At 37.9% G+C, this 15894-nt stretch overlaps 1 protein-coding gene across 2 annotated transcripts in view; it reads right to left on the bottom strand.

Moving 5' to 3' along the window:
- The window catches only part of KIFAP3 (kinesin associated protein 3), a 69780-nt gene that overhangs the window by 17706 nt on the left and 36180 nt on the right, over window positions 1-15894 (bottom strand). The window contains exons 15-19 of one of the 2 annotated variants that reach the window (XM_062602280.1): window positions 15664-15792; window positions 15168-15266; window positions 13909-13994; window positions 5238-5427; window positions 509-608 (exon numbers count right to left, since the gene is read on the bottom strand). In XM_062602280.1, the coding sequence (XP_062458264.1) occupies window positions 509-608; window positions 5238-5427; window positions 13909-13994; window positions 15168-15266; window positions 15664-15792 (604 nt within the window). The remainder of the gene's footprint in view (window positions 1-508; window positions 609-5237; window positions 5428-13908; window positions 13995-15167; window positions 15267-15663; window positions 15793-15894) is intronic. The other variant, XM_062602279.1, reaches the window with a different exon arrangement.

Raw genomic sequence — 15894 nt, 5'->3', positions numbered from 1 at the left:
AAAACCCAACATGCACACACACACACAAAACAACCTCCAAAGAAAACAAAGCCAAAACAAACAAAAAACCCAACCAAACTCCCCAACCTAAGCAAAAAGCAAACCCCACACAAATAGTTTTTGCAGCTAAATAAAGCTTATTTTTAACGATTTAACAATGCTGGAAACTAGTCTCCTAGGTAATCAGCATCTCAAGCTTGTTAGATATTTCCAAATAATAATGTCTAAATAGTATTTGAGCAATTGCCATAACAGGTAAATAACTGTATGCTCTAGTTTTACTTCTCTATTGTACAGCTAAGGTCCTTTCCAACCTTGGCTACTCTATGATTTTATGATTCTATTACAATATGTGTGTTAACGTGCTAAAAGAAGCATGTAATTCAGACAGCTTCTTCTTCGGTGTAAACCATTCCCTCTGCTATGAGGGCAAAACAAATGAAGCCCTGTGAAGCAATCTGAATAGCCATTGTTAGATTCTATGCATTCTCTAAGAAGATCAATTTACCTGCTAGAGAAAGGATGCTGCCCAGTGAGGTCTCCATTCTGAAGATGGTAATCACTGAAGAAATCTGGACTCACTGCTCCATCAGGGGCTATTAAGCCATCTATAAAACCAAGAAAGATACAGTGACTGTATGAAGCAGCAGGACTTCAGGGCAAGCAGGTAATACAATCTGTGCTTGTCTTAGGATTTCATTAGCAACTTGCAATATTTCTTGGAGGAATTTAAAGCAACAAAAATATTGAAAAACAGCAACTTCAATTCCAAGAAACCTTACTTGGACTTCAGGTAGCTCAGCCCATTGCTCTGAAGAAAAGATGTATTTAAGAAATACTCTCTTACCCCTTCTTCCTTAGGCCTGTAAAAGTTATATTGAGACCAAACTTGTCTACCTCATCATGAAAGTGAGCCCAGAGAAGAAGTAATGAGAAGGGTCAAATATTAATCTTGGCCAGCAACAAAAAAGCACAAAAGCAGCAAAGGTCTTACTTGCTCAGACTCTATCCTTTACCACTGTACCTCTCAAAACTAATCAAGAAAAAAAGGAAAAGCTTCAAAAACTTCAAATCTATTTTTTTCGCTCCCCATATTTTAATGTCTTCTAAAGACAAGCTCAGAACTTGCACTGCACAAGGCTGCAAATTGCTCCCTTTTAAAATTTTATAGTAACTATCAACTACATTGCCCATCTTCCTGCGTGCTTGGGTGCCAGAGGGGATGCGCTTCACCTTCATCCATGTAATCTGTGGTGCTTCCTTGCCAACTGCACCACCTTTATTTATTCACTGGTAATAACTTTTACACAGGTTACTACCTATTTATTTACTCATTTGACCATTCTGAATGTGAGAGTTTTATGTGGCTTTTGAAGAGTTTTTAAATGGTATTTTATGTGTTAAAAGCAGGGAATAAACCTGGATATTCCAAAACTAAGTCAGTTAATTATTTAATGATGTGCCTATTCTGTTCTTAGAATTAAAAATACCCCTTCTAAAGGGTGGTCTTTTCACATGATATCGTCTCATGAACATAGATTAAAGGGTGGGTTTTTGCTTCTTGTATATTAAAGCACTAGCATAAGAAGATGCAGTAAATCCACTAGTATTCCTTGAAGGCTTCACAGTGTCTGCTTGCTTTAGAAGAAAGAAAATCAGGGGTTAACGTTTTCCCTCTGTTATATCAGTGTAAATCCACAGTGCCTTTGAAGTAAAGACAGTGAACTGACCCCAACTGAATGAGAGCCCAGCTTAACTCTTTCTTGTTACCATTCACAAAACATTTCTTGTTAATATTAAGGACACAGTTCTTACTTGGTAATTAGCAATAGGCACTAATCAGATAGTGACTTATTTCATCAAAACTGACCCTACATCAGTTAGTCTCCATAACTGTATGAAAACAATCCCAGACTTGTAGTACAGAAAACAGCAGAAACAGGTACATTCAGACTGATATTTTAATAGTTCAACAGAAAAGAGAGATATTCCTGATGACTAGGAAGTTACAAATGCCTTTCCACTCTAAAGAGAGATAAGATCCAAGGAGTCACAGGCCACTTAGCTTAACCTCTGTGGTTTTGAAACTACTAAAACTGCCTGTGCAGGAAGCAGTGGAAAGTTACTTACAGACACAAGGGCTTAAAGATGACAACTCAGGCATTCAAACAAATCTCCCAGTGCTTTATGAATTTACCTGATGTTTTTTGAAGATAATACAGTGACAAATGATAAAAGGAATAGAATTGACACATCTAGATCTCTAACAGACATTTGATGAGGTGCTACAGTGATTCATTTAGAAGATAATACCTCATGGGAAAGTGACTGAATACAATGCAACAGATCGTAAATGAAAAACGCTAGCCATGATCAGACTACATTTTAGCAGCATAAGATAGCTGTACATGGATATATTCTAATTGTATACATGTGTATACAGTACGTAGAAGAGTATTATTTGACAAGCAAGTAATCTGACACAGACCGTCATTACTGTCTTTCAGCATATTCACCAAGACATGAGTGCCCTGTGATATCATATGGATGTAAAATGACCAAAAATGAGGAAAGAAAGTTGAAATGGCTATTATGAACACTTGTGCCAAGTTTTCCTTACTCACCACCTATGCTGCATTTTTCACAGAAAATAAATAAGGGGGAACATTAGCACTTATATACCTGCAGCACTTCAGATCAAAACCAATCAATTTAAGCGACTATGTATTTTAAACAGTCAGGTTTGGTTACGACCTATCTGAAAGCAGAGAGACCTTAAAATAACATTTATCTTTATATTAATAAAGAAAGCACTACAGTTTAACTTTAAGGCTAGAAGTACCACTACTTAAAGTGTCTTCAATCAAGACTGCTAACATTCAAACCATAACACTCAAGAGTTATAGTTCACAGGAATTTATAGAAAAATGAAAGCACATGGATAGCAACAGCTGCATAATATGATTATACAGTTAAAGGACATCTGTTGTTATGTACATTTCAACATAAATTAGGGTTATGTACTTTCAGAGCAAGAGAGACGTTGAGCTTATGAAGGTGACTTCAGAGATCCTACAGAGATTTTCATGTAAGTTCAAGTTACTGTGCAAGAGAGATGTTGGCATATCACGGCAATAAGGATCATCTTGCCATCCATCAGTGAACTCAAGAACTTTTATGGCTAAGGGAGGACTTGTACTGAGCATCAACCATCAGTGCAGGTCATTTCTAAAATCAAACTGAAACACAGTGTTTAATTTCTGACTGCACAAAGATTTGTATTTCCGCTATTTTTTGACTAAGTCATGCTCTGTCCTTCAGACACCCAAATGCCTACTCCAATTGGTACAATAATCTGCAGCCTTTTCAAAAGAGTATTATGTCTCAAAAGTATAAATCTAGCAGACTTAAGAAGCACACCATTGCTGGCACTTGTTGGAAGGAACCCAAGAAGTGAATCTGTATTTTTAATATAACCATCTACTCTTACACCTTTAAAAACAAAAGCACTTTTCAAACATCAACAGAACATATCATTGGAAATCTGCCTCTCCTTCTCAGTCAAATATCAATTCCAGTAGGAAAATCTTTGTTCGGATAATGTTAAACTTGTAACATAAATGATTAAAAGCCAGGAAATTCAGTGTTAGTGGTGCCACTCTGTTTAGCTCACACTCTTGGGAAGAGAAATGGCCCTATGAAATAAGCAAAAGTTTATTATTAATACCTGTAAAGGGGAGACTACAACAGGCATGCTGCACATATTTAACTTTGGAAGCCCAAAGCAGACTTGATGTAATAAAAGTACTGTATAACACATGGCTCACACTGGTAACCTTGTAGGTCTAGTAGAGCAAGATAAAGCTACAGGATTCAAAAAGTAAAAACACACCACTAAAAGGCCAGGTTGCTTTGGCTGCATACATAATCAAAAGTAGAAGAAGAAAAAAAAAAAATCCTTAAAATCTGGTACTCTTTGAGAATAATTTTTTAAACAGTTCTGAGATCTTGCACAACTATTTTCTCACAGCAACTGCAAAGAAAGCTTATGGGGTTTAGTGGTTTTGTTTTTGTTATTACTATTCCTGCAAATTCATCGTAGAGTGAGAGAGTTCTGTGACTCATGCATCATAGCAAAGGACTGGACACTTATATGGAAAATAAAAAACCCCACAGACTCAAACCAGCAATTAAATAAAAAATAAATCCATGAGCACACAGTCATCCAGGACTTTGAAAAGGATATAACCACAAATCTGAGAGCAAAGCCAACTCTGAGTTATGAAAAGTTATGAAGATATTTATCCGGTGGGCAAATTATTTCATGACTGTCTCCAGCAGAACTTTTTGAACCTTCTTCTGAAACAGTTGGCAATATTGGACTAGACACATCACTGTCTTAATCCAGTATGGCAATTTCTATTTTCTTAGTAACTATAAAATCTTTACAGAAAGAGAGAGATTCCACTTCAGATCTCCCACAACTGTGTCATTATGAGCTACTGTGCATGTGTTTGGGTTCATCTCAAGTAAGAACATGACTACCCTTAAGAATTTATTTATTTTTTTTAAACAAACGTCTTCAAATTATCAAGTAATAAGACATTTTCATATGAAGAACTGAAAAATAAAAGTATTTACAGAAGAGATTCACACACTTCCCTCCCTATAAAAGACAGCAAAAATCACACAAACAGGTTAGCTGAAAGTCACACAATGATTGCCTCTGCTAAGGAATCTACAGGTTTGATGTAGCTCAGCCTAAGTCTTTCATCAAGATCTGCAACACAAAAATCCATCACAGGACTAGTACAAAAGGCAAAACAAATTTCAGCATCGAATCCCATAGCTGTGAATTTAACAGGGATGAAAAAAAGGTTTGCGTTTGCAAAGCAAAGAAGCTATGCACACAAGAAATAGGTGTGAAGAACAAGGCTGGGCCACCTTTATTCAGATCAGTCATCACAGTCCATTACCTCTCAGACAGGTCTACTCATATTTCTGAAGACCTGTAGCACTTCATAAGATGACAGATATACAGTACTCAATCCATCATTAACATCCTAACAAGGCCACGTCCATCTCTGGCTAGTGTGCATCAGTGCTCCTCCCAGTGACACAGGCAGGCAACTGTCCAACTGGTTTGAGTCAGCAAATTCTCCCCACAGCCCCAGATCAAGCTCCTGTTCCACAGAAGTAGCAATCCCAGTCCTGAATACTAATATATGCAGCCTTACCTGCATTGTAGTAGAGGTCAGGTCTTTCCAGAATATCCCCTTCATGGATGTAGGGCTCAATACGATCATCACCATACAGATATTGCTCACTGTCATCCATCTGCCGACTCTCCACCATCTCCAGCCACTGAGAGTTGTGCCATCGAAATTTCTCGCTCTGTATTTTTTTAGCCCATTCCTCATCATATTCCTGTTAAAAATCACCACACAGTATTTTAGATGGGGGACAGACAAATCTGTTTGATTTAATGGGAAATAGCAGCAGAATTTAATGTCAGTAAAAGATGTCAGTTTCAGGGCTCAGTGACTTAAATCCTCTATTCAGTTTGCAGAGCTCTTTTAGCGAAAAAAAGAGAATGATTTTGCAAGCACTAGGCATTATCCTGGTTTTGTACACCCAGCAGTACAATCTTCCCTTCTTGGTTTGTAACTTTACACCATCCAGAAAAAATATCCTACTTTGAGCAGGGAAGCTCCATCATCACAGTCTCGTCATTTGGTCTATCAAGAAGAGCCAATTACTGCCAATTTTCAATTTTTTAGTACTTAATTACTAACACTGGCAAAATACCTCATTAGGGGAACGTTCATTAGGACAACCAGTTGCTAGAAAATACAACAAGAGTTCTGATAAAACCCATGACTTTGTATCTTGTTTCATGAGGTCCAGTAAGACGGGAATTAATTTTTAACTTCTTGTCAAATTTTATAATGGATTTTTATAATTAATATTAAATACAAAAATGGTGCACAACATTTGTAATAAAGAGGATGTAGGAACCCAAGATACAACACTAAAATCTGAAAGCAGCTTCCCCAGAAAGCTGAGGACAACAGGACACAGGATCCAACCACTATGGAAACAAAACATAGGCATGAAATTTCAATCTGGATTACAGCCTAACTGCACTCAAGCGATGTGATATTCAATATAGAGAGGCACCATAAGGAAGGGACATAGCCTCTGGACACTGCAATCAGCTGTTTAGAAGACTCTTCTAAAACAGACCAGACTATGTGGGCTGTTGATTACCACTGAGGGAACACAAAACTGTGGATAATACTAAGTTTCTCAATATTACTGGAAAAATAGGCCACAGCTAACGATAGGAAACTCATCAACATGAAATCTGCAGATGGAATTAATTTGGGAAGATTCACAAATAATGCACCATGAGTAGTAATTTTTTAATCAAAGGATTGTGAACAGGAACAAGGTTCATAACCACAGAGTTTCTAATTGTAGGAAGAAATGTTCTTGTGAAACAGGTCTCACTTTGCTGTCTTACAGCTAAACTACAAAGGAGAGAAAAACTGAAAACCATTTAACTCTCACATTGATTAATACCTGATCTAGACAGACTTTCCCTGGAGATATAGCTGGAATAGTTTAAAGTTTTTAAAATCTGTTTTATTTAGCCCTGAAGGGGATGAAAAACATTCACACAATTAGCGACAATGCCCTGGCTTAGGAAGTGGTAATTTCTTGAACAGCTCCAGCTAGACATGCAAAAGTAGATGTGTCTATTACTGGAAGTCAAAAAATAGCAGGGAAGACAGAATAACTAGGCTAAGCAGCTCAGGTTAAACTTCCAAAACCCCTACAGACTGAACTTGAGTTTTTAAACTGACTTAGTATTCAACCTACCTTGTCTTTACTGCTTCTAGCCTGGCACAGGTAAGACACTCTCTACCTTGTGCATTTTCCACCCTTCTGACTGGCTGACAACACAATAACCAGCTGGCCCTGTCATTCTGGCAGAAGGTGCTCTGACATTCCTAATGAGTATCTAGAGCATCCAAAATTTCATGGGATGTCAAGTCATGCCATGCAACCACAAACCTTTATCTTATGGTAGTAGGTTTTAAAACTGTTTTATTTGAGGAAATAGCAAGTTTGTTCCTCTTGGCTTACAGCAGAATGTAAACTCCCTTTTGCTGGGACATCCATGCAAATACCCGTAGATGTGGGGCTCTTCTCAGTCTGCAGCATTGTTCTAAATTTCTCCAATGACACCTCTGATCCACACCAATTACTAGACCCTTCTAACTCCCCTCTGCACCATCCTGGCATGCAAGCAGTCCTGTCCAAAAACCTGCCCTTCTGCATAACTTCCATACAAAGAGCAAGTATCACCTGTGGGATCCATAGATATTTGCACTGCCTAGTGAGCTCAACTAAAATTCCAGATTTCTGTCAGTAATGCAGCAGCCTTAGGGAGAGACAGAAAAACAAACAAAACTCCCAAAACATCACACACACCCCTATGCCTTATACTGTTTGGTAAAAGAACATCTCATGCTATTTCTGCCTCTTGATCTTTCCTTCCCCACTTTCACTCTTGATTAAAAGGAAAGGCTAGAAGCAATAGTGCAAAACAAGAGTTGCCCTGGAAAAAGCAAGCTCATCACTGAAATTTATAAAATGACCCATAAAAACAACCCATGACTTTCAATGATGACATCTGACTAGCATCTTGGAAGCATCTCCTTTGCTGCATCTGCCAGAGCTAAACTGTTGGCTATTATGTCAGCCTCCAGCAGCTGTGAATTACTTACAACCTTTAGAGAAATACCTTGTAATTGCCAGAAATCATACTGCAGTCTTAAGAAAACTCTTCCCAGAAATCACGGTTGTAAAGAAGTGGGGGGAAATACACAAATTTAACAAACAGCAAATTACACTAATCTGTGGGAAAGCTGAATCCTGTTTACCTTTAAAAGTTCTCAAAAAGCCATCAGCTAATTTACCTAATTCATATAAACCATGAATGCACTTTGAAAACATGCTGATCTTCCCAAAGTTTCAACCAAAATGAATCCTGCTTGCCCAACATCATTGTTCCACCCTACTCCACTGTCTGAACATGCTGAATGTCTGTCACAAATATATATCAACTCTCTCCGTACCATCATAAATAAAAAAAGAGGGGAAAAAAAAAAAAAAAAAAGAACAACCACTCCCCCCCCCAAAAAAAAGTTAAAAAAACAGTTAAAATTTCTCAGATGCTGAGTTTTTCTTCAGACAGTGACAACAGGGCAGAATATTTGTGTATTCTACATTTCCCATCCTATATTAAGAGGCTTAAAACTCCCAGGTATTTTACCTCAATCATTCATCTAAATTTTGGAAAATAGGCTTATTGACCGAATGGTAAATTAGCAGCTGTAAGACTGAACATATCTGCAGGTTACTTAAAAATCACAAGTTACCTGTCAAGCAGTGGTTACTTTGTACCTTGCATTTCATTATGAATAAGTAACAAGAAAAAAGAAGCGACAGCACCAGAATCAGATCAGTGATCAGTTTTGCCAATAGTTTCATTCTGGCAGCAATCCTAGAAAAGGATGATTTGCAATCATCTAGAACAACTTATATAACCTCAGCACAAACAAGTTCATTTCAGTACTGCTAGATCAGGAATACATCTGTACATTTTCCACAGAAATGTGGAGAAACACCACTGGATAAATGATTAATGGAATAACATCAGAATGGAAGAAAAGCTGTAAATGCAGGAACACATCCAAATGTACAAAGAAGCCAAATTAAAGCAGTTTAGAGCAAAACAATTCCGTAAAACACAGCAAGTCTTCCAGTAATTATATTTTGAGCTATTAAAAGTGGTTTGTTTATTTTAAACATATGAAGGACACCTTTTTTGTTATGGAATTACTGCAAATTAAAACAGAAAACTAAATATCACAGAGATACAAACATAGCTTTGTGCTCTTCAGTCCTTTTAGATGTTGAGCTACTAAAAAAGCAGTGTTTGGGGCAACAAGAAGGTGATAAAAGGAATGTGCCTATTCTCTAACCCCATGTTCCCCCCAACACTGCATGTTCAGAAACATAAAAGGAGGAATCTTGAAGGTTGATTTTATTCTCTTTGGAGCTCCCTGACATCACTGTTTTTAACATTCGGTTTCCATAAATCCAAAAATGTCATAGAAGATGTATGGTCCGACTTCGCGAGGAATGTGCCATCCTTTTTGAAGTTCTGCTTCCAACTTTGTTTACTACTGAACCATTGAAATATTATGAAGCGTTAACTGGCCTATTATCAGAGCATGTCTGTTCCCTATCAGGGGTCCCCTTTGTCACTGGCTTCCGTCACACCTTGTATCTGATTAACACACTATAGGATAACATAGAGCTACACAGATCTGCTTTGTGTTCTCTCACAGCTGATGAAAAACAGATTTTCCTTTTCACTTTAATGTGGTTGCCCTTTAATTGGGTCTGTAATAGGGTTCATTTGATGTGATTCCTCATACTAAACTAAAGCTGCTATACAGTAAAGAGAATGTTCATTGTGTTCAAGGCTGTACTTGGTTATGTGTTACATTCTTCATTATTTAGCCATCCCTAAAACATACAATTTACATGAAAGGTTAAATTAAAAATTTATTAAGAAAGATTTATCTTGTCTGGCTATCCAAAAGGGAGGCATGCCATTTGAACTATATGCCTCTATAAACCAAGGAGAGAAACATATGTTATGGATCACCTTCTGCAGGTGTATACAACACCTACCTTAGTGTAAGCACCACCAGGGGGCAATTCATTCAGAGACCAAAAAAAACTTCTAACACCTGTGCAATCCAGAGTCACTTCTTCACAATCAAGTTCATACTAAGTGTATTATGATGGGAAGCAAACAGAAACCTGTGATATGAAACTTAAGTAAGGCAGAAAAAAAGAGTAAACATGGCCCCTAAATTTAGGTGCCTGCCTAACATGCATGCCATCCACAGGGTTCCTATATTGTCAACAACAGAATAGAGAAACCTTTTTTTTTTTCTTTGCAGGAGCACATGGTATCTATCTCATTGGCAAGTTGTTGTGAAAGTTAACAGAGATCAGTGGTTTAGCTCACCTTCCTACTCTTACAACTCCAAAGAGCAAGCACCAATGCTAGAAGGAAATCTGTCCAAGATCGGTTTTGTCTTCTCATAACCCTATTAGGAAAAGCCTGCCCGGTCTAATGCTTCCTCCAGTGTGGTTATTCTTCTCATGCGGGTACAGCCTTTCCTGCTGGGTGCGTGCTCTTTGCCACAAAAAGCTACCAGCACCAAAGTAAACTGATTGCAAATTTAACAATGCAGAAGCTGATCAGTGAAAACATACATCTGCAGTTCAGGATGCAGGCCCACACCCTAGCTGCTATTCTGCTCACATCTCTGTATTCATGATTGTTAGGGGATAACAGGGGAACAAGAGACACTACCAAATGGGAGAGCCTTGAGAAGTGAAGGGAGAATCTGTTTTCCTGGAGTGATTACAGCACTCTTCATGGGAAGAGGACACCAAGCTGGAGTCAAAGGTTATCTATTTTAAGAGTATGCTGCCTATTCAAATAAAGCACACACCAAATCCCTGTGGTCTTTCTTAATTCTAAGAGAGCTGGCCAACATCTTGCACAGCTGACCCTAAATCCCAGAGTACTGAGAGTTCACAGCACATTCTGGCCTCTTATGCGACATTCCAGCATTCCCAGTATGAAGGATTTGTGTCAGGGCATTTAGCTAATAGGGAAAGATGCAAACTGTTCATTAATACAGTTCTGCATATGAGGCAAACATTATTTGGGATTCATTACAAATACCTGGGGCAAAGAATAAGAGCTGGAAAAAACACTTTAGGCATGAAGTCCTTCCTCAATCACATGGATAATGCTGTAGCTATCTATAAGATGGTTTACTTCTGCAGGAAGTATAATGATCCATTCTTGATCATAAAAGAAACAAGCAGATCTGGATTCAATGCATAAAAACACTGAATAGGAAAATGAGGGGAAACGATGGAAGGGAAAGGTTGAGACTACACAGTCCAAGAATCTGGTTATGGTTAATTAAATATCATTTGAATAAATGAGGGAAATAATTTAACTGCAATAAGGCTGAGCTAGGGGCAGAAAAAGAATGAGAAAACTGAGAGATTAACAGCCCTGTGAGCTCTCAATAACGTTGTCCGAGGCGAACAGAGTAAAACCATCTCAAGTAAGCTGACACTTCTTTCCACAAGGTTGGAGTTGCAGGCATCCAGGCTTCTGAGGCAGAGGAAAAGGGAACTTCATTTGCTCAAGACTCCTATAGCAGCTGTTGATTCCAGGCTGTCAGCAGAGCCTCGAGACCTGCCCTGCTTTAGCTGTGCAAGTACACCAAACTAGCTGCTTGGTGTCAATACTCAGCACATGACACAAGACTGAAGTATTTCTAAATTATCAACGCAGACTTTCTTTTCGACAAAAGGGATATCTTGACTCTACCAGTGCAAAACTGTGACTCCCCAGTACGTACTATGTTAAAGCAGCACATCTGTTTCAGTTCATCAACGGCAGAGTCCAGCCAAGCTATATTAAACAAATCATCACTAGTGTAACATTTCCATAATTTCTGTGACAATTACTTTACTACAGAAAGCATATCTCCCCTAAGGCTTATAAGGCATCTGATTTTCTTCAGCATTACTTCAATCACAGTATATAGAGCTTATTGATGACTGAAAGAAGCATTTGCCTCCCTGAGAAGATGTTACTTTCAAACCTCTATTCTCCAACATTTAGTTTCTGATTTCCATCATCAGAGGAACTAATCCTGTCAGCATGTATGGAACAACAAGACTGAAAACTTCGTTTTTTTCTTGTTGTGGGTTTAGCACAGATAAGAAGTTTCAGCATTCTTAAAGAACATGTCTGCTCAGACAACTCAGAATGCACTGTTTGTGTAAAAATTGCTACACAGCTAAATACCTCAGAGTTTTTACAGGCTGCTCCACCTCTGAGCTGAATGGCAAAACACCTATAAAGATTTGACATTCTGATAAATTACTGTTTCAAATTTTCTCCTGCCACCATCTAGAATGTGATGCCTTTTTGGCCTGTGATTTTTGGTAGTGGGAGACAGCGCAGCCAGCTTACAACATTAACAAGAAAGCAATCAGTTAGCAGCATTCTCTTTCTTCCAGAAAAGAGGGTGTATTTGTGCTTCCCATTCCCAACAGGGCACGGTGTTAGTTATCACTTTTGCAACCTATAACTCAGCAGCTAGATAATAAAGCTAAAAAGACCTTCTTAGAAAGGGAACTCTTAACTTACCAGCGAACACCATTCTAAGCATGGTACTCACTGATCCACAACCAGAGAAAAATAACAACTTACTCCACACAAACTACTTTGAGTATGTGCTTGCTATATTCTCCCTTACCCTCGGTAACAGCAGTACCACATAATTTCTTCCCTGTATTCTTCCTCAAGGCCCTAGAAGTCCTGTCCAGTGCTTCCTGCAAATAGAGAAGCCCTACCCATCCATTATAATAGCCCCCCTCATTTACTCGCAGCTAGCATAAAGATTACCTCTTCTTAAGAAGTAAAAGAAAGCCCATTTTACTCAGATGTTAATATTGAATACGAAGCTATATCTTATTTTTCTAGATTCTATAAAATTAATGTTGCTTAATAATTTTGCTAACATTTTTCAGTATCTAGATACTACTATGCACCACACTGTAAAGCTCCCCAACATGAACAAATCAACAACTGAGGCACTTGAAAATTGCACTGGCCCCAAGATAAAATAAGCCTTGAAAGCACCCTGATGGTCTGGCCTCACCCAGAAGATAGAAGTATTAGAACTGTTTCCACTGGAGATGTCTCTGGAAATAATTGATCTCGGTAACTGAACATAATGCCCACCACACGTAAGTACTACCTGCATATCCATCTTACTCAAAATTTTACCCTTAAAGAACGTCAGTAGCAACTCTGCCACTAACTAGGTGGATCAGGATTTCCACTCAGTACCTCTATGAAGCAAAAACTAGAGCCAGATAAAAAGAATTTCAACACAGAAAATGTTGTGTCATTTTACTTCTTTTTTTAGATGAATATTAAATTAGAAGGCATTACTAATGAGTGTAACAGAAGACAACAAAATAGCCTAAATTAGGTCTTATACTATATAAAACTTTCCACAGAACAAGATGCAACATGTGTAATTCAACTGAAGAGGTGACAGGAAAAGCATTAAGGTAGTCAAAGACACCACCCTTGACTCATCATGAAGTTCCTTTGGCTGCAAGACTTAATTTTGTGACAGCTACTCTACATCCAACATTATGTACAGTCTATAACCCTAAGACATTGCAAAATGTTGAAATTTCTTTGTGTTTTGACAAACTAAGTCATGCACCTAAAAGAAGCCTATCCAAGAGCTGAAGATGCTATTAAAAAGTTCAGCACTATACTGACTGTTCCCCCAGCAGCAAACAGCCAGGTTCAGGATCGCTGACTGCATTTTCTTTCTGAAACAAAAACTGGCATCAAGTGATGTAGGAAAGCTGAGTAAAAGCTGTTGGGTAACAAGAGCCATTTGTCTGGAGAACTGAGAAACAAAGCTTGACATACTTGTGTAATGTGATTATTTAAGCACAAAAGCACTCTCTTAAAAGTGTCTGTAGTGTAAAGCTAACTGGTATATATACAACTCTTCAGAAATCTGGTACAAACCTAGATTAATGATTGTCATTGTCCCATGAAAATGATCTATTAACTATGTGATTAAAAAGTTGTGCATGAAAAATATCTCCAATTTGCAAGTTATTTTAGAATTATCTCATGTAAAGAGGTTCTTGAAGGACAGATGATACAAAAATAAAAATTAGACCTACCGCTATAATATCTAGAGTGTTGTCACAGACTTTGCGGATCTCGGCATTTTTGTCATGCATCAGGTCAATGAGATATGCTGGAGCCTCTGGAAAGAAACTGTTAAGGATAAGAGCTTTTGGTTTGGGTTTTGTTTGGTTATTTTTTTGAGTTTCTTTTTTTTGTGTGTGTGTGTCTGTGTCTGTGTTGTTTGTTTTGGGGGGGGGGGGTTGTGGTTTGTTTTTTTTTCTCCACAGCCCTGTGTTCTTCCAACTGCAAATTTCATTAAGAACCATAGTCAGGAATTTTCCATCACATCACACGGGTCAGCAGCCTTCCCCCAGTCACTTTTTATTTTGTTGAAATCACATTTTAAAGTACCCAAATATTCTTCAGAATTGCTGGAAAGAAATTACATGCCCCTTCAAAGAAAATTCTGGTCTGTTACTGGAAATCCATGTACCCCATGTGTTATTTCATAAGGTTCAGATTCTGTAGAATGGTTTAATCTTTTATCTGTTACCTTTGTAACCCGCGGGCATTTCTGGTTTTAAAAAAGGCTTCCAATGTATTTGTTTCAAAAATATTGAAGATAATCTATTATGCAAACAATAATGACAATAAGCAGTAAAGCCTAAATAAGAGTTGTAAGTACCGTACAAAACCAAAAATTGAACAGATTCACCACATAATGAAACTCAAGAACAGATTCAGTCATCAACAGAAATGTGCAAAAAGAAGAGACAGAGGAAAGTCAGGAACAGGAATCAAAGTCTCCATAGTGGGAAGAAGAGGGAAGACTTACATCAAACAAAATTCAAAGAACAATCAGGTGGACAAAAAAAATACAAGGCAAGCATTATTTTTGTTGTCTAGATTGATACAAGAAAGAATGCTATTATTTTAATGCACATAACTTCAGACTACACACCATATATGTTTAATGGTGCAGTGCAAGAGGTTGGTTTGTTTATGCTCTATGTAGGTTCTTCTATGAACTATGATTTGTAAAACAAATTAACGCAGTAATTCAGTTTTCATAAGAATTAATGGGTCACCTGGTCCAGTGATCCTCCTCCTACTTCCTTTCCTGTTTCAAAGCAAACTAACTTTTAATCTTTCTTATTAATCTTGCAGTCCCTCTAACATGCCTAGGCTGCCTAAACCATTTACAAAGAGAGCTCTGAGATCAGGAGGTTTATGCAAGATAAATATAGGTCAAACAGCAAGTGATGGCAAATTAATTGCTGCAATTCTAGATATTTAATCTTTAAAAAGATACGTGTTTCCTTGATAATGACATCTCTGGTGGCTTGGTGAAAGACCATCTGATAAAATACATAGATGATCTGACAGACAAACTCATCATCTTCCTGCTGAGCTGCAAGGGAACAAAAACAAAACAAAAAGCACAGTTTCAGATCTTACAACTAGAGGCTTGTGAGGCTTAGAGAACACCCAGCTCTTACATGTCAGCTAGACAACTCAGTGGTATGCAAGAGATTTCATCTCCCAACAACACAAAATGAACATTTTCTCTCCTGCTCCAGTCAAGGAGAAGGACCACAGAGTAATGGAGGCATAGGAAAAAGTCAAATCTATCAGACTGCTAGTAGTCCCTATCTCTCTACCAGTAACCAAGTAATTGCTCTGCCTTTCATATATAAAACACCTACTCCTGCCTTGCAAGAGAAAATGAATGTCCATTCAGTTACATCATGACTACATCAACTAACTTATCTGAAAAACAAAACCAAAGTCAAACATGGCAAACATACCATTTAGAAGCTCAATTAGTGCAGGGATGATTCCAGATTTAGCCAGCAAAGCAGCACAGGAGTCATCCATAGAAACTGTTCCAATCATTATCACGACTTCTAAAACAAGGTCATCTTCTGCAGAACCTGCTATGTCAGAATGCAGAAAGTATTATCTCTCAGAAATCCTTAATCTTGTGGCAGTTGTATATTTCTCTCTAGATATGATTCTGTTCTTCTATGTTAAGTTTC

This window comes from Pezoporus occidentalis, unplaced genomic scaffold (genome assembly GCF_034315485.1).
Source record: "Pezoporus occidentalis ecotype Australia unplaced genomic scaffold, CSIRO_AGI_Poc_V1 ctg76, whole genome shotgun sequence".
NCBI classification, from domain to species: domain Eukaryota; kingdom Metazoa; phylum Chordata; class Aves; order Psittaciformes; family Psittacidae; genus Pezoporus; species Pezoporus occidentalis.
The sequence above is the reverse complement of the archived record's forward strand: the minus strand, read 5'-3'. Positions and strand labels throughout refer to the sequence as shown.